Source organism: Calypte anna, chromosome 7 (genome assembly GCF_003957555.1).
Source record: "Calypte anna isolate BGI_N300 chromosome 7, bCalAnn1_v1.p, whole genome shotgun sequence".
In the NCBI taxonomy this organism is placed as follows: domain Eukaryota; kingdom Metazoa; phylum Chordata; class Aves; order Apodiformes; family Trochilidae; genus Calypte; species Calypte anna.
This window is the reverse complement of record NC_044253.1, coordinates 7741022-7765340: the sequence shown is the minus strand read 5'-3', so window position 1 is coordinate 7765340 and position 24319 is coordinate 7741022. Positions and strand designations below refer to the sequence as shown.

The 24319-nt window shown below is 36.6% G+C and overlaps 1 protein-coding gene across 1 annotated transcript in view; it reads right to left on the bottom strand.

Annotated features, from left to right (window-relative positions):
* Positions 1-419: 419 nt before the first annotated feature.
* Positions 420-24319, bottom strand: part of ACTR3 (actin related protein 3) — a 28742-nt gene continuing 4842 nt past the window's right edge. Inside the window, exons 2-12 of the mRNA XM_030454366.1 lie at positions 13217-13272; positions 8734-8858; positions 8108-8218; positions 7235-7330; positions 6622-6729; positions 5638-5781; positions 4752-4925; positions 3950-4042; positions 3367-3492; positions 1980-2063; positions 420-1716 (exon numbers count right to left, since the gene is read on the bottom strand). Coding sequence (XP_030310226.1) covers positions 1621-1716; positions 1980-2063; positions 3367-3492; positions 3950-4042; positions 4752-4925; positions 5638-5781; positions 6622-6729; positions 7235-7330; positions 8108-8218; positions 8734-8858; positions 13217-13272 — 1213 coding nt within the window. The 3' untranslated portion in view covers positions 420-1620. The remainder of the gene's footprint in view (positions 1717-1979; positions 2064-3366; positions 3493-3949; positions 4043-4751; positions 4926-5637; positions 5782-6621; positions 6730-7234; positions 7331-8107; positions 8219-8733; positions 8859-13216; positions 13273-24319) is intronic.

Here is a 24319-nt window from a genome sequence, read left to right as displayed (position 1 = left end):
GTCAGCAGTTATGTCTCAAAAAGTCACCATGTGAAAATCAGAAGCTGTATCACCAATAGGGAGATGTAATAATACAGTTTTGTGAGAAAATTATTTAACACTTTCTTCTTTACATCAAGGTTGTATTCAAGTCCAGCATGTGAAGTTTCATATGGCTTGCTCTAAAAACACTTCCCCATATTTACCCTTGGTTTGGAGTCTCATTTACCATGCTTTGAAGCAACTGGAAGCTCTGGAAATTGATTAATTTCTCTGAAAAAAATCTGAGGCATCATTACAACTCAAGTTGTAAGAGAACAAGAGTCTCCCTCTTGTGGTCTTCTACACAAATAACTAAGCAAGTTCAGAAGTGTCTAAATAGTTTTCTTTCATCAAGTAATAACAGAAAATGCAAATGTTTCCATTCAATATATGAAGCATTCTTCCTAGAAAGAATGAGAAAGAGATTGTTTTCACTTTATTTTTATCTACATGGTATTTTCTTGCAGAAAAACCACAGATATTTAAAATCAGAGCTGTCTCCTGTATGCTACCACTTGAAAGAAAGTGTCAAAGGGGTTGGGAGGAAGTACAGAAACAAAGAAGGAGAACAAACCTAACAGTGGAGGAGATGTTAGGTTTCTATAGGTAAGTGCTATCTAGATGAACATTTAAACTGCAGTTCTAAAATGGTCACACTTCAGTTTACACAATGCACAGAACTACCTTACAGACCAATCTCACTCTTCAAAAACCACAGTGGATATGTAAGAACCCATGCTCACAACTTCCCACGTAATGAGATGAACAAGTCTGACACAAACATAAAAAGAAATTTTGTGCCTTTATTGGAATGGTGTTAGGCTTTAAATACACCAAATTTTGATAACCTGATTATTTGGTTTTAATTAGAAATGACACTACAGAACTGCAATACTGGTCCAACAGTCTTGTCTTTACTTTTCTTTTTTTTTTTTTTTTAAAGCAAGAGATAGTATGAAAATGCACCAAGTAATCAGAAAGCACTAGCAGGCATTGGTTAATCCAAGATACTAGCTTCTTAGTTCCAAAAGCACTCGCATTGTATGGAACCCAGGATTTAGATTGTCATGATTTGCACGAGCTAGTTGCATGAGTCATGACTTTGTTTTTTAATTTAATTTCAGGTTGGTCACTGGTAAATTTTTTCCTCAAATATTACAGGGTTTTTTATTAATATTTTTCCTCAAAGTATAAAAAAGTATGAAATATAAACAAGCTCCTGCATCGCACCCCTGAAAGGGTACAACGGAAGCATTAGAGAGCTGACTATCTACACACCATCAAATCCCATCAAATCTTGGATAATTCATTAATATACAAAATACCAGGGCACAGAAAGAACTAAAATCCACTTTTTTTTTTGTTTTGTTACGCACAGGTTCAAATAATCAATCTAAAGAAAAAACATGATCCTTTTGGCTTTCCACTACATCCGCATGTTGAGACACTTATTAAAATAATCCTGCTTAATTGTGTTTGGTCTTTTTCATATTGTCAAGTCATGTTTGTTATCTTAATACCAGCCATCAGACAAACAAGTAATCAGAAAGACTTCTCCTCCTTCCCACCTCCCTATCCCTGACCCCTCTGAGGTCAGCTTTAAGACATGACTCCAAACACAGGGTTGTGACGACAGATGCTTGGACCAATCTCTTCATAATCTTTTTTGGTATGGCATACTTGGTAGAATTCAGGCTGTAAATGGAAGGAGAAAAAACAAAAAAAGGCAGTGAATGGTACATATATTTTATATTAACAACATTTATTCAGCTTTCATTTGCTCTTTCAAACTTTCCAGTCTAACGCAAAAGCTTCAAAGGGGGTAGAGAGTGTATATTTGCTACCTGATGACTATCAGAAATCCTCCAACTTCTCTTAAGTTAAAGTGAAGAAGAGATGAGCACTCCAAAAGCAGAGCCAGAGTAAATAAAACATGTGTAGCTTTACAGCTAACTTACTGTGGAAGCCAGCATTGATCCTCCAAACCAAACAGCATATCTTTGCATATGGTGTGTAATGACTTGAACGTCAATGGGCTTAGGCTATAAATGAAAAAAAGAAGCAACATTAAAAGTCACCTTTGCTGGTAAAAATAACACCTTTTAAAACGTGTATTTCAAGATTCTTTTTCACAAATTAGTATTTTCTTAAATGCAGGGTATGCACATTTATAATTATACCATCAGATTATCTCCTGTAAAAACCAAAAAATATATTATTTATAAATTGCCAATGACAATTTATCAGACATTGAGATGCTTACATTCACACCACTTTTTTCCTAATACCTCCACTATAGTGTTCTGTTCCAATTACCTGTGTTCTACTTTCTGCTGAACTTCCTGAAGGACCATTTATTTATGCAGTTAAAAGAACAGATCCATACCACTTAACCTTTCAATTGATTTGCAACTGTTGCTTTGTTAGAGTAATGGCATGAAACTTAAAAATTAACTTTCTAAGTGTTGAATTTGAAAGGGATATCTAGAACCAACACTGTCCCAGTCATACTTTTCAAAACTTCAACACTCATTCCAGTTAGTCCCTTTTCCTCCATATCCACAAACCTCCATTGTTTACTTATATTTTTGTGTACATAACAGTTTCAGAAAGAAATCATTTGTCACATTTGTTCCAGTTGAACTTGCTGAAATTTGTAACAGTATATAAAAATTATTTGTAATACATCTGCAAAATTCAAGCCAGTGATTACTTGCAATGCCAAGTACCCTGAAGAAGGAAGAATCACATCAGATTTCCTTACATCCTGCTTCCTTCCTAAGTGGTAAAAGACTAGTCTGGAGAACAGAGAGTAAACGAGGTTACTTCAACCAGGCAACTGGACATCACTGAAATTTCAGTTGTCCTCATTGCATATTAGGAGGCTATATTGAGAGTTTTAAGGATTGTTTGATCTCATCTAGCTAGATTACTAAGAAAAATTAATGAGGAAAATCCTTTCAATCTTGCCTCTAAAGAAAAACAAAATAACTTTTGTATTCTCATCAGGGATGATGATTTGCAACTGATCAACAAGCACTTAGCCCAATACATAACAGGCATTAAGTCTCATCCTTTCATCAGATGAGGCTGATTCAGTTCAGTAACAATGGACAGGCAGCAAAAAACCTGGGGAAATAATACTTCCCTGTAGGATACTACAGTACAAGTATTTTCCAATACCAGTCTGCAGCTCTTCACATCCTATGAAACTGAAAAGCTTCACTAAGAACTTTAAATGAAGTCACTTCAACAAACATGAACATCATTGCCATATGTTAATTTGGAGTTTTCCAGGTAACAAGGGAGAGATGTTTGCTAAATGGCTGAGCTGTGAGAACTTACCTTCAGTCTGCCACCACTAAGTTCTTCACTAAGTTTCAGCCTGGCATCAACAGTTCTTTTCAAGTCTCGCTGTAAACGGCGACCAAAGTCCCTGAACATGGTTGAGCCTCCAGAGAGGACAATATTCTGTTGTGAGTAACAAAATGATTAACCATTTCTGAAAACATAAGTCTCTAACTTTATCCAGTTCTTACATTCTAAATATCTTAACAGAGCCTTTAGAATGGCTTTTAACAGGTTAACAGGTATGTTTTTACTTATCTAACACATAAGCATGACAGAATATGAATTCCCACAGAAGTGGTCTCATTAAAATTGGTTGTGCCTTAAAATCTATTTATATCTTAGGACATCTCACTTCTTCCTCTCAGATTTTTGTTTCTTTTTAACTAAGAGATTGAGCAATGAAATATCACATTCTGAGAAAGTGCAAGTGAACAACATAAAACTTGCACACCGAACTCCTTTGTAAAAAAATGGTTAATTTGTTGGGGATTTTTTTTAATAGTTTCAAATACGTGTTTGAAGATAAAGCACAATCCTTCTAAAACAAGTATTAAAAAAATTCCTTATAGCTACTGACCTTATACAGTGGACGTCTAACATCAATGGGACAATTTTGAATAACTTCATCTACTACTTCTGAGATGGGTTGTGTAAAATCAGGATTAGCAAACTACAATCAAGAAAAAAAGACAAGTTAGGAAGTAGGATGACACTGCAAAAGAAAGAGGGTAAAGAGGAAAAGAGATAGAACCATGCTATTACACTACAGATGTCACAAAAAGTAATAATGGAAATAGTTATTTTAGCTACATTTGCTGCCATTTATAAAAGGCTAATGTATCTTTTTTGCCAGCTATTCTTTAAGACTTTTTTTAACCATAACAGATGAAGGAATACATGCCCTTCAGAGATGCTTGAGTACTAGAGCAGAAGACAGTCAAATGAAAAAAAATTGCAACAGAAGAAGGTAGAGAGAAATTCAGCAAGAATCTAAAGAAAAAAAAAAAAGACAGTGCTGAAAAGTAAAAAGAATATTTAGAAACTTAACTTTTCAACAGACAGGTTAGAAAAAGTGTACAGTATGGTGAAGACCTGAAGTTTTATGAAAATATCAAAAAGAAAATATGGGTTTAGTAACCCATCTACTTTAAAAATTTCCAATATAGTGCTTTGTTTAGGTATCAACCTGAATTTGTGTGAAGATTACTATCAAGATGAATCAAAACCACATTGACTGAAACAACAGCTGGTATCTAGGTAAAAGTAAGAAGAAATATAAGCTGGTATAACCACTTCTTTAAGAAGTTTGTAAATATTATTTGTATGCTATCCATCTAAAATGCAAGTGAAAAAAAGCCTGACCATTCAAATCAACTTACCTCAGGATGGAAGAAAATCTCTGGCCCCAGGAACCTCTCATAGCCAACATCAATGGTAAATTCTTTCTTTGAGATGGCATTAATTCCAGTATACTGTTTAATCCACTTTGTACCATCTGTGTCATACTTGTTAAATTCTTTTACTAAGTCAGGGCAAACATAACTAAAGCGTTCCTGAAAATTGAACATGTACAGTTAGAAGCATCTCCTTAAGTCCAGCAGATAAGATGGTATGAATTTTTTTTAAACTGTAATAACTTAAACCTTAAAGAACAAGAGCTTTAAACTGGCAGACACAGAACAGGCCTAAAAAATGGCTGAACTGACATTTAGTGGATACAGTCTGATAATAGCTCTGCTACTACCAATCATTTCTGTGCAGCACATCTTGCTGAGCTAAATCACTTTTCTTCTATTTTCCCCTCTGAACTTCCACAATGGTGACAAATGAGTTCTAAAGTATATTGAAGATTTGCCATAGAAACAAGGTTTAACTGTACTTTCAGCTGAATGTCTTTGAGAATAGCTTTGTACTTCAAAAAAGAACAGAACATTCAGAAAGAATAAAAGAATAATTACAGCTCTTTACACTACACATCCCACAAAGGACATTTCCTACTGGATACTACAATAAGAAGAAGAGGAGGAGGAGAAAGGGGAGACTACAGGTAAAGAGTGAAAGTCTAGGCCAAATTGAGTATAACTCAATGGTACACCTTAATTCTAAAATACTTCATGTTATTACATTATTAAAGCTTTTTAATATCATTTAGAAACAGAGCACCTTTAGTTGGAAGGACGTGATTTTAAGAGATTATTGTATATTAAAATTAGCTATCAAGCTCTGATCTAAAAAAACCTTAACACCTGGCAATGCACACATTACCTTCACTGCTTTAGCTGTTTCCAAGGATTGTTCAGGAGGAATTCCTACTTCTCTCTCCCTCAGCAACTGCTGAATGAAGTATGTTATATCTCGCCCCGCAATTGGAATGTGTTTGATACAGCTGCCAATCACATACCCTTCAGCCTGTAAATAAAGTTCAGCAGGAGAAAGACATTGACACGAAATCCTTCCCACAAAGCTCAGGAGGGACAGAGAAAGTAAAGGAGTCTAAACTCCTGGGTCACTACCTGTGATTTTGAGACTGAAGCCCTTTAAGACTGCTTCATTTAATTACCAGAAATCCAGCTCCTCAGTAGATTTATTTTACTTGCATAAAGTGTTTTGCTTTGCATTGGTTCATAACTCTTACAAGGTTAAGAGGAATAGAAAGGTCACTAGTACATAAGGCAGACAAATAGCTATACTCACTATTCCTTGGCCTTTATTTTCTCTTCAAAATGAGGTTACTCTTACCAAAAAGGTCAAGGAACCTTGTATCATGAAATATTATTTTAGAATAAATGATGTGGCTCTGCAGTCACAGCCACTGATGTAAGACATGATGTTCCACATGAACCAAAATTAATTTTCTGAAAGCAGGGAGAAAATGTATCATTTCAGCACATTAATTGAGACTGCTTAGAACATCAGACTGGCCCATACTCATCCATCAATCTACCCTTCCAAGCCACACTCATACTGGGACCAGTATTAGGGCATTAAAAATATCTGGTCTAAATGTAGAAAACAGAAGCCTTCTACCTTACCAGAAGTACTACACCCAAACAGATGAATCCAGGTATGACACTAACATTAAATGCTTAAAAATTCCTATATACCCTTTACATTCATATAAAATGTTCTTTCTAACACAGAAAAAAAATGAGGTTTTTGAAGATGCCAAGTTACACCTCAGTCTGGGTAAGTGTCAACCACAGAGAAGTTACAGGGCAAACTGTTTCTGTAGTTTTGATGCATACTTACAACAGGAATAACATGAGTGACACCATCACCACTGTCTATAACTGTGCCAGTCAGTGTTCGTTCTCCTACTTGCCTTGACGTCCAAGATGCAGCTAAGGCAAGGACAGCCTTGTAAAAAGGACACACAAAAAAACAAAACCTTCAGAAAACCACTGCAGTGCAGCTCCCACCTCCCACTGCCCTTCCCAACAATACCCAGACTGACATCCTGGTAATATACAGAACTAAAAGTGATTTAGTAGCATGACACAGGTACACAACAGCTTACAAAATAGACCACATAAACCAGATTTTTGTCCTTCTTGATGTCAGGGATTCAATTCTTGGCCCAACACCATTATGATGTGGTGTGTTGCTTGGGTTTTTTTAAATTTATGATGCAACAGATACTTTACTCTGCTGGTAAGAAGCCTTCTTCTATACAGGTAACAAAGGAACAGTACCTAGGCTGGCAGACCACAGCATCAATGCATATCAAATACTTACTGGTCAAACTGCTAACTAACATGACACAAAAGTATTCCCAACATCACTCATTCAGTTTTCACAGTGAAATTACTTCTAGCTCTAACAGAAATACTGTACCTCTAACTTTCAAAAGCCTTGTCCTTACCTGGACAGCAATATATAGCCCTGGAACATTGAAAGACTCAAACATGATTTCAGCAGTATATTCTCTATTTTCTGGAGTATTTAATGGAGGCTCAGTCTGTGAGATAAAAGAAACCCAAGTTTTACTTACATTCAAATCAAGCACTTGACCTAAAAATAAAAATTTTTAAATCACCAAATCCTAAAATTTGGAAGATGAGTCATTCTACAACAATTGCATGTAAAAATAGTAATGTGCAAAGGGTGCTCATATAGGCAAATGGTGCAACTAATAAAATGCAGAAACTCCCCTGACAATAACAGAATTCATGCAAACTGCATTGCAAACAATTCCCTAAGTGAAAAGAGAAAACCAGAAGTGCAACACAATCCTTAGTGATTACTGCTTAAGAATTTACCCTTTGTGTTTGGTTAGCTCATCACAGCTTTTGATTTTACTGAAAGTATCAAGGACTATCAACCTAAAAATGTCAAAGCATGAAGCTTAACACATTTAAAGAATTACAATTTTAAAAATTTCTCAGTGATTCAATAAAGAAAAAAACATTTCATCAACAGAAGACAATCACTGCAAAATGAGTTTATATGATCAGCTGTAGAAACGTACTCAATTGAGAGAAGCTAGCAACAACATACAATATGCTGTCACAGGATGCTGTAATTTTCATTAAAATACTAAGCATAATATTGTCTCCCCTCTGAAAGAGCATTTTGGATAGTATTGCAGGACATATAAAACAAGAAATAGGTCAGGGAATTTTCAGATAGCTTGCATTTAGTTTTCAACGTAAGCATATACATAATTAAGAATTATAAGGCAGGCCAGCACCAACATTCACACACAATTTTGTACAGAGGACATAATTTTACCTACCAAAAGAAAATAATGATCTTCAGGTTCTGCCCTTAGATACTTAAAGATTACTTGCTCCATAAACCTCTCCATTAGGTCCCAGTCTTCAACTATACCATGGCGGATGGGCCACTGTCATGGAACATCAAAATTTTAGTGTTTCCATCTGTGGTAAATGCATATAATCTCCATACACAAGAAACCATGCACTACCTTTTCCCTGTCCTGATCAGGCACCTATTCAAAATCCATACTCCAGCCCTGATTAGCAGAGAAAACACATGGTTTTCCTCAGCAGAACAGAATGGTGGCACTAGGATAAACCAAAGGTTCCCCCTCACCCAGCATCCTGACATTGAAGATGCCAAGGAACATGAAATAATGTGACATTCCCAATTAACAATCCCCCATCCTCCCCCTTCACTTCAAAAGAAATATGTATTTACATACTTTTTTTTTAAAAAAATTGCTACAATCTCCTGGATATTAACAAAACTAGTACCAAACCTTATTTTCCATTAAAACAGAGTTAATAAGAAAGTAAGAGTAAAATTAACCAAAAAAAAATACTCATGAGAAGCTGTTTACTGTATAGCTGATGCTTTCTGAACAGCACTGGAAATTATTGGAAGCATTTCTCTTAATACCTTGGTTGCATAAGTTGGTTTCTCTATTGCTTCGTCCCCGATAAAGAAGTCTAAATCATCAACACCCTTCAGAACCCTCCTTTGTGCTTGATCAACCACTTTTGCAGATTCTTTGATAGCAATACCTTCAACAGAGAACACAAAATATATTGAAAATCATATATCCTGCATTAAGAAAACCTCAATATTCAAGAACAGGAACACTGTAATTGTATTTATCCTTTGTTTCATATAAGCATAGAAAAGCTAACTAAAACTCAGATAATTTAAATTCTCATCACAAGTAAACATAATTATGATTTCTCCAGTAACGCAATACAGACCTAAATATAGATTTAATTGCTAGACATTCAACATTTAATCAGAGAGATAAAATATAAAAAGAACCACTCAGGGTATCCCCATGGATCTCATTTTATTCAACAGGTTTGCTAATTTTCTGCACAGTCCTCTAATAATTAGGAAAAAGGAATTCAAATGTAGAAGTTGTAGAGAGAGGAAAAAATTAAAACTTCATTTGATAAAGGGATGTTTTCATTTGCATCAATTTGATTTCTAGACATATTATGAAAGAGATATGGCAAAAAAAAGGGACAGAAAAGCAGCCAAATAATCAAGAAGCAAGGAAGGGAGGAGGGAAGAAATTGAAAAAGTAAGAAAATCAGACAGAAATAAAAGAAGCCTTTTTAACAGGACAAATTTGCATGACCACATGATGTGGCTTTAGGTGCTTTAAAATAGATTTTCACAAAGTCTGTGTTTAATTCCTTCCTTTAAATCATACTCCTATCTTATCATTAAGAACAGGGTAGAGAATTTCATTTAAGAAGGACTATAAATCTCTCCTTCACTTCAAGGAGTAACTGGCAAAAGTTAAAAGCTTGTAACTTGGCAATTTTATTCTTTCCTGGAAAATTACATCACAAATAAAGAAAGGTTTTTACAAGAAAAATACTGGCTAAGGCTAAACACAGGACCCTGGAAAGATGGATCAGTGATTAGATATCACAGGAACAGAGACGTTCCCTTCCCTCATCTTTTGCATGAGCCCTGTGGCTACCAGGGTTGCAGTGCCAGCAATGCCTGCTGTATTTTTTTCAAGTCTTACTAACTGCTTTTAGACACAATCCTTTACACAAATAAGGAAATTCATATATTGAAGCAGCATTAATATCAGCCTCAACTATTCAAAGGTTATGACTCAACAGGTCTTTCAAAGACAGAACTGTTTTGCTAATTCATAGAAGCATTCAGGTTGGAAAAGACCTTTAAGATGAAGCCCAGCACTGCCAAGCTCACCACTAAACCAAGTCCCTTAGCACCACACAGCTCATAAGTACCTCCAGGGATGGGGACTCCACCACTTCCCCAAGCAGCCTGGTCCAGTGACAACCTTTTCCAGGAGATTTTTTTCCTAGTATCAAATCTAAGCCTCCCCTGTAACAAGTTGAGGCCATTTCCTCATCCAATTGCTTCTAACTTGAGGAGTCCAACACCCACCCTGCTCCTTTCAGGTAGCTGTAGAGAGCAAGATCTCTGATTTTCACCTTCTGTTTGCTCACAACTAAGATTTTTTTTAAAAAAAGTTATGAAAATAGCTCTATCCCAGCAGACACAGGGCAGCACTGCAACAAGATCTGGAAATGAACAGCATACTAGGGTGAGGCACCCTTAGTTCACTGATGCTCCCCATCCTTCTCCCTTTTCTTCCCTCAAAAAGCAACAGAAGCAGAGCTGTGCAGACAAAAGTTAAATGTTGTGAAAGACTGAACAGGATAAGAGAGAAGACATTATTTTCAGCTCTACAGGAAGAAAACTGAATCATAGTGTAACTTCTGTAGTAGCTTATAGGAGAGCAGAGAGGAAGCTGAAGGCTGGAGGAAGCTGAAAGCGGGGGGGGATAGATAGGAAGTAGAAGCTAAAATCATAGGGAAGATGTTGCAAGGACAGCACTTGCTTCAAGTGAGAAGAAGAATCTTGCCAAATATTTTTCAGGTGATCATTACAGAGCTCACACATTTTTCTTCTTTCTGTACATTTTTCTTCTAGATATTTCAAGTAAAATACCATCACTTGCCACAGGATTATAGAAATTTCCAAGTCAAAGTTGTTCACTCTGTTACAAGCCTAAAACAAGATGGGAGCTTTTAATATTTTGCTCACATTGAGGCCAGCCTCTTCAATCCTAGTTTTGAAAGTCAGATATGAGAAAAGAAACAACACAAATCACATACTGCAGCCTGAAAATATAAACAGGAAAATAAACCTTGCTGACACCAGAGCTAGGCTACAGTGGTGCCTGAAGATGGGCAGCACTCCAGCAGTATCTCAGAGTTTGCCTTTGGTTTACTTGGCAAAAGAATTAAGAGCTTTTAGGAAAAATAAAAAGAGGACATACTTGCATCAAATCAATTTTTGTGCTTAACCACTACTCAAGACATTTATATTTTATCAAGGTAAAAAAAAAGGACATCTAGCATGCAAACTACCATAGATAAACTGAACTAGATGACAAATCGAGAGAACTACTGGGTAACAAAGAAGTTGATATCCTGTTTTCACATAGAGCAAGAAAAGTTAATAAAAATTATGCAAAATTAATAATCCACTAAGATCTAAAAGCAGTCAGGGGAAGAAAGCAGTGAACCCAAGTCTCTTAAAAAAAACTGGTCCAATGTATTCTCATTTCCTTGACTTTTCAAGCAAGCATTTGTCATCTCTACAGAAGCATATTCAGAATTTATCAAGATGAGAGATAAAAATTTGTTAAAAGCAGGAGTAAGATAAGCAGCAAGTAAGACAGAAGGAATGCTGCTCAAACCTGCTTAACAGCAAACATTTTTTAAGGAACCAAATTGATAACATGTACCACCACTACTGGAAGTCAAAGGAGAAATCAAACCATTTTTCCTCTGTGGATAACAATAAGGAAATTAAAGACACTTAAGTGCTTTGAAAATACCCAGTTTTTGGTAACATTTTATTTTGAAACTAGGTACTGCAATGCTCTTTTTATTTCTCTAATACAGATTACACCAGTGCCATTTTACCCATTTGAGGCAGAGGATTAATCCAAACTCAGGCAGTTCATATAATTATCTAACTTGGATTACAGTACAAATGAGAAAAATGCCCTTTTCATCAAGAGAATTGCAGTCAAGGACCATTTCAGCTGTAGGAACATCTAGAGTGTCTTTTTTCTTTTTTTTCACCACAGTGTAGCAAAAAGGTGACAAAAATATCTCATTTTTTCCTATTCTTTTCTATTTTAAATAACATCCCTGTTGTGTAAGCTTCTCTGCTTAATGAACTGACAGGTCTCTTCATTCTCAGAATTTGTTTAAAGTGCCATGATCTCTCCTTCTCCTTTTCTGGAATAAGAAAGTGGTTTTAACATTCAATAAACCAAATTTGAAGATTTATAAAAAGGATGTAAATTCTAGCTGAAATTAAATAAACCATTTACCAATTTTTAAAGACTGCTATGAAGTTTCAATGTTCTATTAACTTTTTTTAAAAAATCTAATGTTAAAACTAGTTTTTATGGGAAAAAAAACTGTGGAGTGCATTTTACATGCCACTGAGATAAACCAAATGAAATTAAATTGGAAATCCAAACAAATTAAGAAAAAACATATAGAAGAGACTGAAAGGATTCTCTGCCTTCTATGAAAACAGAAGAATGCATTAAGTGAATTACCTTTAGCTTTCCATGAAAATTGCTTTTGAAGCAGGTTTTCCAGAAAAAAAAATTAGAGTCTGAAAGATCAGGTTCTATTTTAGACTGACTATGCTTGAGTATTATTAGTTCTAGCTCTTTTCCTGTTATATCTGCAAGGGAAACTGGATGTAGTAATTATTCCTTTTTACCAGGATGTAATACATGATTACTTTGGCACAGATGAGCAGGGACAAAATGCCAAATGGTGTAAGAGGTCTGAAGGTGAAACATTTCTAAAGGAAGCTGCCTGAGAGCCCTGTCACTTCAAGTAGGAGAAACAGTTCACACAACAGGCAGTGAATAAGTAATTTAAGTGTAAAAAAAGATAAATGCTTCCATGTTATACTTGAAAAACAGTTTGTTAAAGTAACATAGTTGTGATACCTGCAGAGTATAACATCGTAAACCATACAAATACTAAAACATCTGATTTTATATTTTTTTTAGTTACAATCCACTGAACTTTTACCTGGAAAGTGTTGAGTAAGGGAAAAACCTTCAAAAAAAGTAAATATAGTCACACAGCTATATTTTAGTATGGTTTCAATTTCCAAGATACTAACTTGAAATATTAGGATACCATTTTAACGAATGCACCTTTTTAAACTGAGCATCCATAGCAGAACAGAGCCATGTTATCACTCACTGTCATCACTTGGTGGCATTTTCAGGTCATTAATTTCTAACCTTTTTTTTACATAGTATGTTATAGAAACACTTAAGTGTAACTTCAGCATTCATGCAGAAGTAATAAATACTTACATGAAGGAATAATGAACTGGGGTTCAGTATTACCAGCATATCCGAGCTTTGTATACCTATTGAGGCAAAAAAAGGTCAGGTTATAATATTTAATATCACAAATACCAAGGGTAGCTTTTTTTAATTAACTCTTCCCATATATATATTTTTTAAAAAGCACAAACCTACAGACTTCCCCTTAAAAAGAAAAAGCAAACACCAAACAAAAGAAATAAAGAACTTCTCCTTTTTAAAAGGTAAAACAATGTTCTCTGCCTAATGAACATCATTGCTCACTCCTACTCTAGTAAATTTTTTTACACAAAGTAATCCAATTTATCAATGCTTAAAAGTATCATTTAGTCAGCCTAGTTCTTCCCTGCTCAGCAGTTTGCATTTCTATAGAAACATTTTCATGTACCAGTGGTAAAAGTGTGTTTGCAACTGCTAACTACAGGGGAAAAAAAGTCCCTTTTCCCTGGGCTGTCAGCAGGGCATGTGGCAGGGCTGGCATTCCCTTCACAAGCATTCCCCAAGATGTGGTGGTGTAGCTGGTCAGTATTGACAGCTGGTAGTGACACTGGTAGCAAAAGAAATTCCATTTAATGAATAGAAAATAGTCTTGAAAATGTGCTAAGTAAGGCTTAAGGAAAGCAAGAGGAAAAGAACTTCACATACCCAATTCCTAGAATGTGTTATGACTTCCATTGTCACAGTGTAAGAAAACTGAAGAAATTACCCACGTGTTGATGAAAAATAGCTACAAAACTCACAGTATCACAACTTCCCAGCTGCTGTTACAAAAGAGTTAACAACAGCATAGGCAAATTCTAAAACATGCAGACCAAAAGGAACACTAGTTGCAGCCTATGCACAAGTTTTTAACAAACACAGACATGACAAAGTTCTCATTTTCTTCATGCAGTCAGAAAGCTGCATTAACTGAAGTACCACCATCAGCAAAAGCATGAAACACTGTGGTAGCACCTCTACAATCTTCAGTGCTTATATGAACTGGAAATTCTTAGGAGGTACTGATTTTAACAACTCATACATTTATAGACAGGAAAATGCCTGGCAACAAGAGGTTCCATTTTTCCAGGCTGGAAGAGGGAATGCTGCTGCAGAAGGTTTTGATGTGATGCTGCTGATGCTACTGTTCACAACTTGCTCACGTGTTTGCTAACCTGCACACAACTTCTGTCACTGACATTACCCACACGTGTTAGTGCTGGGCCAAGAGAAACCTGTCCTCAAAAGGAAGGTGTATTTCTCCCCAGACAAAGCAGTTAGCACAGGACCTCATCTAAGACAAAAAATGCTTTGCAATATAAGTGTTTTCAAAGCTTCAGACCTGATATGGTAACCATGGGAGTAATCATGTAAGAAAACTCTACTTCATATCAACAGGAAAGTATACTAAAAAGGAAAACTTAGGCAAAAAGGAAAACATAGGCAAAATGAGATCAATAAAAGAAACTAAATATTAGAAAGAATTAAAAAGAAAAAATTCTAGCAGAAGACAGCTGCCAGGAGAGGTTGTGGAGTCTCCTTCTTTAGGGACTTTCAAAACCCACCTTGGATGTGTTCCTGTGTGGCCTTCCCTGGGTGATCCTCCTTTGGCAGGAGGGCTGGACTCAATCTCTAGAGGTCCCTTCCAAGCCCTAACATTCTATGATCTAGCTCCTGAAAGAGATTTCAATTAATTCTATAATCTGATGCTTCTATAACTTTCCATGAAGAACAAAACTGTTCACTGTGTCTATATTGTTTTAAGAAGCCTTTAGTTCTGCAAAGAATAATAAAAAAAAAATTTAAAAAACCACAGCAAATTATGATTCACTCCCCCTACCTTCTCCTGTAAAACAGAAACTGCAGCATAAAGACTTTATGGCTAGATCTATGCAGGAACTTTGGAGCCTGAAGGCTACATAAACCTACAACTAGATCAGAAGTGCCTTAACAAGTAAAGAAGTTAAAATTGTTTGATTATTAAACTGAGTGTTCCAAGGAACACAAAAGCTAAACTGTTGCCTGTGGTGTGGGAGACTGCCCAGCACACACACAGACAGCAGACTGGAAAAAAACCCAGCCAAATGCAATATGCATTTTAGATAAAAAGACCACATTCAGACACAAAATCAGCATATCTAAAACCACTATGGCCTACTCAGCAAGAAGCCTCCTGACTCATGAAAGGAAAAAAAAAGAAAGTCTCATTTTTAAGCTTCCAAAAAATGGGAGTGGGGGAATAAACACAACACCAATGAGAGGAAAAAAACCCACATGGTTTCTGGTCTCTAAATATAAAAGCATCCTAACAGCAAGTCTCCAATGCAAAGCTTCACACCTCTAGTCTACCAAGACTTCTTCCACATCAGGAATGCCACCACTGTTGCCATCGTTTAGGGAGGGAGCTGCTGCTGCCCCTGTGCCTCAGCCCTGTCCCGGGGCTCCGTGCTCCCCAGGAAACAGTTTCTGCAACATTCACACCAGGACTGGTACCAGGGGGCTCTGCTGGGGCTGCCAGGGACTGTGGTAACACACAGAATAAACAGCAAGATTGATCTTCAAAACTAAACATATACAGACAGAGGCTCTCAAGCTAAAATGGAGTTTAAAAATGTCATAATGAGAAAAAAAGGTAATTTAAAAATTAATAAAGGTTCATACAAATCTTCAGTTCTCCAAATGCACGGTGGTTTGTTTTGCTGGGTTTTTTAAATTAAATTTTGCAAAGATGTGGCTTTAGGCAGACTGATCAGATCTATTCTATCACCAACACATGGAAGTAAATATTTAAACCACATTAAAAAAAAAAAAAAAAAGGATACCATGGCCAAGCTAGATTTCACAAGGATACAGTTTCCACAAGCAGCTGGTAGAGGGCAAAGTGTGTCTGACTAAGGTGTGATTCACAGGGGAATGTGGCACACCCTGTCTTCTTCAGGGTAGTAAGGCACTGCCACTACAGGAAAAAAATCCTGATATTAAAGATATCATAAGCCAGTAGCGACACGGGATCACAGTTGAGTCAATCACAGCTTGTCTGGCTTGCTACATAGCACCAAGGAGTGGCAGGAGGGACTTCCAAGGAGACAGGCAGGGACATGTCATTAATGAGATGGAAACTCAGCTTTCCCACACTGAATTTGGGGCACTACCCAGTAGTAAGAACAAGGCAGCGTCAAGATAAGTATAGAACTAGAAGCAGATTTCTATTAAATCTGTAACAGTGATTTATAAAATCCCAAAGGTGAAAACCTGAATTCAACCTTGATCATCCAGATGACTTCCTTTATTTCTTCATGTCCAGCTACATGAAGTGTTTCTGTAGGGCTATAGCTCACTTTATTAGAAATGGAGAGAAAACAAACATGGCAAAAATTTTGTTGGATAATCATGACCTTCAGGTTTACTGCAGAAGGTAAGCTTCAAAGTATCCAAAAGCAGCTACAAAGTCTCAATATGAATGTGTGTAGATATACACAGAACCATACACACACCCACAATATCAAAACACATACATAGGGTGTTGGTATTACCCAGTGACTTCCCTGCAGCATCTTCTCTAAAAGGCAACAGGGTCTCACACACCAGCCTTTGACCCTTGAGGATGGAATTATGGGACTAACAAAATAGTATTTTTTGTAGAGGACATTGATACCACAAATAGGGTGGGGATAACAGCTAACAAAGGCTCCTTCCAAGTTAACTCTACCAACCCACATCTCAGCTATCAGTGGAGAAATCTCTCTACTCACATCCACCTCAAACTCATACCCTGAAATTGTGAAGTAGCTCAGAGCTGATCTGCCCCAGAGATCTCTGGAAGGACAACCAAAAGGCTATCCACAATCTTCTCAGCTGCGGTAATGGGATTTCTTGTATGTGCTCCCTCACCTAGAAGGATGTTTCCAAGGCTATGACACGAACGCAAAGTGACTTGAAGGTCACTTATGTATTAGTCATGCAGACAATTTTAAAGCCAAAAGGAAACTGCACTTAGGGTAAGAACTTCTTATGAGAATGTCATTAGCAGAACCTCTGTCTGTAAACCACAAACCATGACCACACACCTTTGCTCCACTTCTTTCCTGTCTACAACTGTCATTCTGTAGTTGTTCTCCCAAGTTATACACCCTAGCTCTAGCACAACCGAAATTTTAACAACAGGGTGAGGAATAGGTGACAACTGCTTTGCAGGCAATCCATTTGTTCAGCTGCTCAAAGTACAACAGAAATGGGGTGGCACAACACAAACTGTATCCTTGTCATTTTGCTGACAGCTCCATGCAAAGACACAATGAGTTAGCAAAGCAAAAACAGAGAAGAGAATTAGCAGACAAATGTCACCTGACCTTCAACTTCTGGAAAGCAAATCCAGATTACAGTCTACCCTCAGCTACCCCTAATGACCTCGGTGAAAAGCAATTTCATGCATAGGAAAATTCTTTTTATCTCTCTTCTTAAAAATGTACACACAACAGGAGTAAGATGCACCTCTAACACTGGCCCCACTGGAGATGCATTGCAGCATAGGGATTAAAAAAAAATAAATAAATTAAAAGTCACTTTCTAGCTTACCTTCAAGGTGGTAAAGTTAGAGAAAAAAATACATAGGAGGATATATTTTTCAGTTTTTTGTTTGGCTGGTTTTGTTCAAATTGTTTTCTCTTCATGACAGTTCTGAATTACTGTCCACCATCTGAGCCACAACAATCCTGTTCAAGCTCTCACTCAAAAGGCAACATACTCATTGCCCTGTATCTCACCTTGCAGATGCAATGGGCTTCCCAAATACATTAACCTGTACAGTATATGCATTATTTTGCATGTCTAAGTCCTAAAATTCTGCCTTTGTGTATATAGGAGGCAGGGCTGCGCAGCTTGTGCACCAAGCCCAACAAGGTTCCTCCAACTGAACACATCTCTGCAAAGTCCTATGTAGACCTTGCCCAGTGAGTCCTGGCCCAAGTAAGTCTAACATTTAGTGATGGGATTAGCCTTTCTGGGAAGTTAAACTGCATTTATACTTAGAAATAAGCTGATTCTGCCTTTTCACAAGAGCTAAATAGATGGAACACTTGCTAAGGGGGCAGGAGATCTGTATTCCATGTCCTCTTCCATCCAAATGGGTTCAGAACCACATCTTTCATTTCCCTTAAGAGCCTCTAGCTACTTACAGACTCTCCAGAGTGATTTGTATTTTTTTCCTGAAACTGTGTGGAAAAGACTCCAAGAAGCAAGCCCAAATGCCCAGTAATCACAACTTATGTGTACAATTAGAAGTTTGACCCCTACTCCAAAGACTGCCTAATTATTTAATTCCATGACCATATAGGCATAGATATGGACACCTTACAGACCTGCAACTTGTTGCTTCCTGGAAGAACTGTTGAGTTTCGCAAGTGGTAATGTATCAACAGAAGTCAAAAATCACCACACTAACAGCTATACACAAGACCATACCAGCCATTTAAATCAAATAAGAGGTGCTTAAAAGAAGTAATCCCTGCTGATTTCTGAACAGTACAGGCACTGAAGCTCAGGAGTTTAAAGTCTGGGAATCATTATTTGACAAAACTCTTTTCTTACAGTTTGAAACTGAGATGCTCAAAGAATCAAGAAGTTCTAAATACACCCTGGCATGTTTGTTGTCCTATGTAGATAATTCCCACTTACATGCTGGCTTTTCAAAATCCCATGCTGAGCAGCCAAATGCACCAACCTGGACTGCCCTCCATAGCACTAAACCTCCTTCAGGTGTGAGAAAAAGGCTGCATGGGGCTGGGTTTTTTTGATCAAAATAGAGCAAAGAAACTCCAGAGGCCTCAACTATTTAAACAATGAACAGCAGAGAATACTGTGAAGTCTGTTGCCCTTGCTCAGGAGCTGTCTTTATTAGCATGGGCTGCAAACCACCTCACCATTTCAATCCAATCTCAACCTCACTTCTCTCAGGACACCACAGCAGTAATTCTCTTTATAACAACACCAGCACAGGCTGCTAGAATATTTGTATGCAATTCTGCTTGCTAAAGTAACTTTGTTTATGCAAATCTCCTCCACCATAGCTTGACAATTTGCTGCATAAGTAATTTTACAGAGAAATCATTAAAACTATCGCACCAGAGCACTTTAATGTTTCAATTTATGAAATTTCAGGCATCCTATCTTAAAATTACATGATAAACAGCTCAAAAGATACAAACCAAGAAAGGTTATTTTATAATTTCACAGTTTCACAGCTTCACAACAGGCCACTGTGTGCAGGCATGCAGGATAGTGCAGATGTGACTGAAGTTTGCTGAAGCATGTAAATTCTTTGTTGCAGGTGTGCATACAACAGCAAAATTCACTGCTGGCTAAGCTACCTTAATTCTAGGAAAATTGTAATTAAGTGAGCAGGTTGCAGAAGGCAGTACAGAAAAGCTCAGAAAGTGGGGAGAGTCAAAGGAGGATACACATATACACAGAACAGAAAGAGATTCTGCACTTCAGTCCACAGCCCCTTACAGATGCTGTGTCCATCAAAGACTTCATCAAAAAGGGCTTCATAGCCTTTCCTGTTTTATCTGGATAAATTCCATGCAGACAGAATTTATAAGAGATACGGTGGTTTTACTCATGTTTTTCAGTAACAAGGCTGCATTAGAAAGAACTGGAATACTTCAGAAACATGGATGGGCTCTTAAGTCTTCCTACATACAGCTTCATGTGCCTGAAAAGCTTGAAAGAGCCTTTGTATTTTTATTTGTTCCTTTTTTTCTATCCTCCTTCTTGTACACCTAATGAGACTGAAAAGCTTAGGGGATGTTTACTTTTCAAATCCTCACAAAGAAAAATAATGAGAAAGTTATGGAGAAAGAGAAAAGCCCCTTTAAAAAGTCCCCAGGCTCTAGCATCAGGTACAAACTGGTTAAGCAGCAGCAGAAATCCCTGAAGGAACTGATCATATTAGGTAAATGGGGCTTGTATTAATACATTCATTTACTATCTCCTTTCAAATGTCCTTGATAAAACACAAGACAGAAAAAGACTTGAAATGAGTCATGCCTTTCATATTTTTGTATCTTTTACACACCACTCATTGCATTTTTAATAACTTCTATCAAGTTTTAAAACACTTGTTGATCAAAAATGCTTTAAGTAATCAATAGTGAAAGCCAAGACATTAGTTCTATAAATGGAAAAAGCACAGAAAATTACAAGTGCTCTCAGAAGAACACTGTTAATCTTAAGACTTGAAGGGATGGCAAAAGGGTATTTCAAAGACATATGGGACCTCTAGACAGGAGAGATGTTACAAATCTGGCAGTCTGCAACCTTAGAATTAGCTTCATTACTGTGTATCTGAAACTATTTTCTTACAATATTTTCCCCAAAGATCAGTCCACTCAAACAAGAACTTTCACCTTGACAACAAATACTTCTTTCCTTCATACTGTAACAGTTAAAAACCTTAAGCAGAATGAAGTGGTGTGGAGTTTTAAGTAAGCTCAAAAGCAACTTGAAAAATATGTTTAAATGAATAATTATTTCCCAAACAGTGGAAGAAAAAAAATCTCTATGAACGGTTATCTTTAAAAGTCTCTCTATTTTTGTCCAAATATAATATATATATATTTTAGAACTTGAAGCACAGACATGACTGCAATGTTCCCAAGTAAAAATCTAGCCAAAATGGGTAGCAAAAAACCACAAACTCATGGCCACAAATAGCCAGAGCAGAACCCTCCTGGTGCGTGACTAAGAGGAACACAGAGGCAACAGCATCCTGTGCTACACAGCATTCAGAATAAAGTCAAATGCCCTGCAACAAGAGTCTTCAGGTGACAGTTCATATCTCAGTTTGGAGAACTCAGGAAACTACCAGATTGTGCAGTTTCTAATTCTACTAACATTTGGATAAAGTAGAAGAGAAACTACTTTCAAATTTGCTCTATGTTTACTTCCACCAAAACTGAAAAAAAAAATAAAACAAACAACAGCATAGATAACTTTACTCTGCAGCAGTTCTCTTCTAGAAGTAAACAGGAAGATGTGATGCATTTATTATCAAAGGACTCTAGCTTGTGGCTGAGTCGTGAAAAGTGTACTAAAATAGTTAAAAAAAAAGAGATTGATTTTCAAGTTTAACAAAATCCATGTTCAGGTATTCTGATGATACTACCATCTAAATTTGCCCTCAGTCAATTTTCTTTAAATTTGTGAAATCCATTTCAAATATTTATTTTCTGTGTTGAAGTACATGTCAGCATGAAAGCTTTCCTTTGATTACATTTTCCTCAAAGAAAGAAGAGCAAACAGTTTTGGATATTATCTTTGTATAATGAAAATAGTTTGTGTTGGCAAAAGCAAAATGCTCTCTTTTTACTTACTGCTTCCTTTGAGACTTGCAGATAATTCCATTTTAACAAGTATCTGAACAGTGCCTCTGTGTTACACAACACCCACACAATACTAACCTAGACTGCTAGGTTTTTTTAATAAATTTATGTTTCATTTTTATGCAAGTTTTTTGAGTATTTTCCACAGCCTGACTACTCCTTGTGGTGTTTCCAAATAATGAGAAAAGAACTCCCCAAAAGTTCGGAAGTCTGGATGACTAAATACTTAATAGTATAAAATATTTATTGTGAGAGGGGGAAAAAACCCAAGAGATGAGATTAACTACAGATACTTTTCAACATATAAAACAAGGATGGATCAATTGAATCACCAAATAATTTATTGCCAGGTAAACAAAATCTTGCACTTGAAGAGATGAAATGGGCAAAATCTGAGTTATAAGAAGCAGCAAGAGCCATAGCTGATACAAAACTGACTTCACTAGGGAAGTTTTCCAAAGAAATTAAATAGAGCAGCAGAACCAAAAAGTTATTCCACATTAAAAAAACCAGCTGGGCATTTCTGCTTGCTACCTGCACAATTTCAGCACTTGAGAGCTCCAGCTTTGAACCACCAACTACTACAATCTCTCCAATTACACCCACCTGAGCAGGGGGTAAGATGAAACCAAACAGAGCATGGACAAGAAGGAAGGAGCTCACAGCAAGCACTGCAGGAAACCCTCAGCACACTTTCCATCTGCCCAGTACACTGGTTACTACTCAAGCATTTCAGTAGGTAACCAAATGTTTTCCATTAGGAACAGGCTTGCACTAAAACACCAGTTCACATACTTACCATGTTAGACCATGCTTCTAATAAGAGATGACTTCCAATTAGAAACAGTTGTTTTGTAGAAAAAAATGCCCCGCTAAGCTGTGGACAAAAACAGACCACTGAATTTTGTTTAATGTAAAAAGCAAATCTCATTTAACATGATCACAGAGATTCTGAGGTCTAACTGAATATGCAAGAAGTCAGATTGTAAAAGCTCTTGCAGATGATTAACAGCAAAATAAATCCAAGGCAAGTAATGAAAAATAAAATGCTAATATTGAAATAGTAGGTAAGTAAGAGACACTGCACCAACTAAAGAATTAAAATTTTGATTCATTCACTGGTAGCAAGGTTACAATCAAAATAAAGTATCAGGACAACCCCCTGTCTGCATCTTACTCTCCAAAGACTGAGCATGCCAAAACACATCCTGTGCACAGCTGCAAACACTTGCAATGACCACAAGAGAATAATAAAGAGAAACAGGAAACCCCAGGAAAAAAAATATAAATTCTAAATTTATCTAGAGTTTTTCCATGTCTAGTCTTAGAAATGCAAACTCATGATCAGAACATGAAGTCAAGGGATGAAATGACAACTTTTTCAATTTTGGATACAATCCTTCTTGACAACTTAAAAATAAATAAATAAAAATAAAGCAATGTGGCACCACTTTAAAAGGACAGATGCTTCAGTTTTATGGCTAAAGTAATCCTGCTATGGACATTAACAAGATTGAAAAGAGTGGTATTTTTGATTATTTACCCAAGGATGATTTTTGTTAGGTTGGCACACGTAAACACATTTTAGTTCAGCAAAACCAATTACATCATAAGTTTAAAGCAATACAGGTTTCTTAAGCAGAACAGAAAAGGAAGTAATTATTATTTTAGTGATTTTACCATTTTTTTCTCCTTAAATGTCTCTAGATTAAGAATGTTTGTTCAAAATTGCAGTAAACAAGAAGCTTGTTTGAAATTGTCAGTCTTTTTATATTTCCCAAAAAAAGCCTGCAATGATGAAACTGTATGTTGAAACATCATGTCGAAACTTTTAAACTGCATTACCAAAAAGGCCAACTGCAAGGTTTTTTATCCATGCCTATAAAATAGTGGAGAGGCTGGATTACTACTCAGGAACTAATATTGTATTTCTGAACTCCTAGAAGCTGTATTTTCAACTAATTTAGATGAGCAAATGTGCATCACAGTCACACAATCAGCACATGTTCTGGAGAGAATGTTCAAGTCAGGTAAAAAACAACCAAGACAGCAGAAGGAAACCTGCCCTGTGCCACCCCTGCACACCCACAACCCTTCCTCACACCTCTCCTTTCAACCAGGCCTGGCTCTGGTTGTGGTGACTGTGCAACCTTCCCTCACATGGATGTGTAGGAGCTCTGCTCATTTATCATTAACTTTATAGATTCAACCCATGGGTGCAAGTGGGTTTGTCCTCTGAAATGGTCCTTTCCTCTCTCCTTTTTTTTATATATTCATAAAGTATGAGATATGAGAAAAACGAAGCTGAAACAGGAGGACTTGAAGGTGCCATGCACCTTAGATGGCTTCTAACATGTATTTGATTAAGATATAAACTGACTGCTGTAACAGTATTCCAAAATACATGTCTATGTGTATAGGAATATATATACATTCCTAACTGAATTCCTAATACTCATGACTCTATTGGACATTGTGCATTTAGTGTTAAAACACAGACTATGATGTATTCCTATCATTTAAGACACATCACAGGTCATCATGGGTCTTCAGAACCTATCTGCAATTATATATATATATATATATATATAACTACAACCTTCCATCTAGCACAACTACTTTTTCTGTGTTAAGGACAAAACATTTCCTTCTCTATTCCTAACCATTTCAGCTACTGGCAAGTAAAAGATATTTTTTAAATCCTGGAAGAATATTTTTTCCATATTCCATT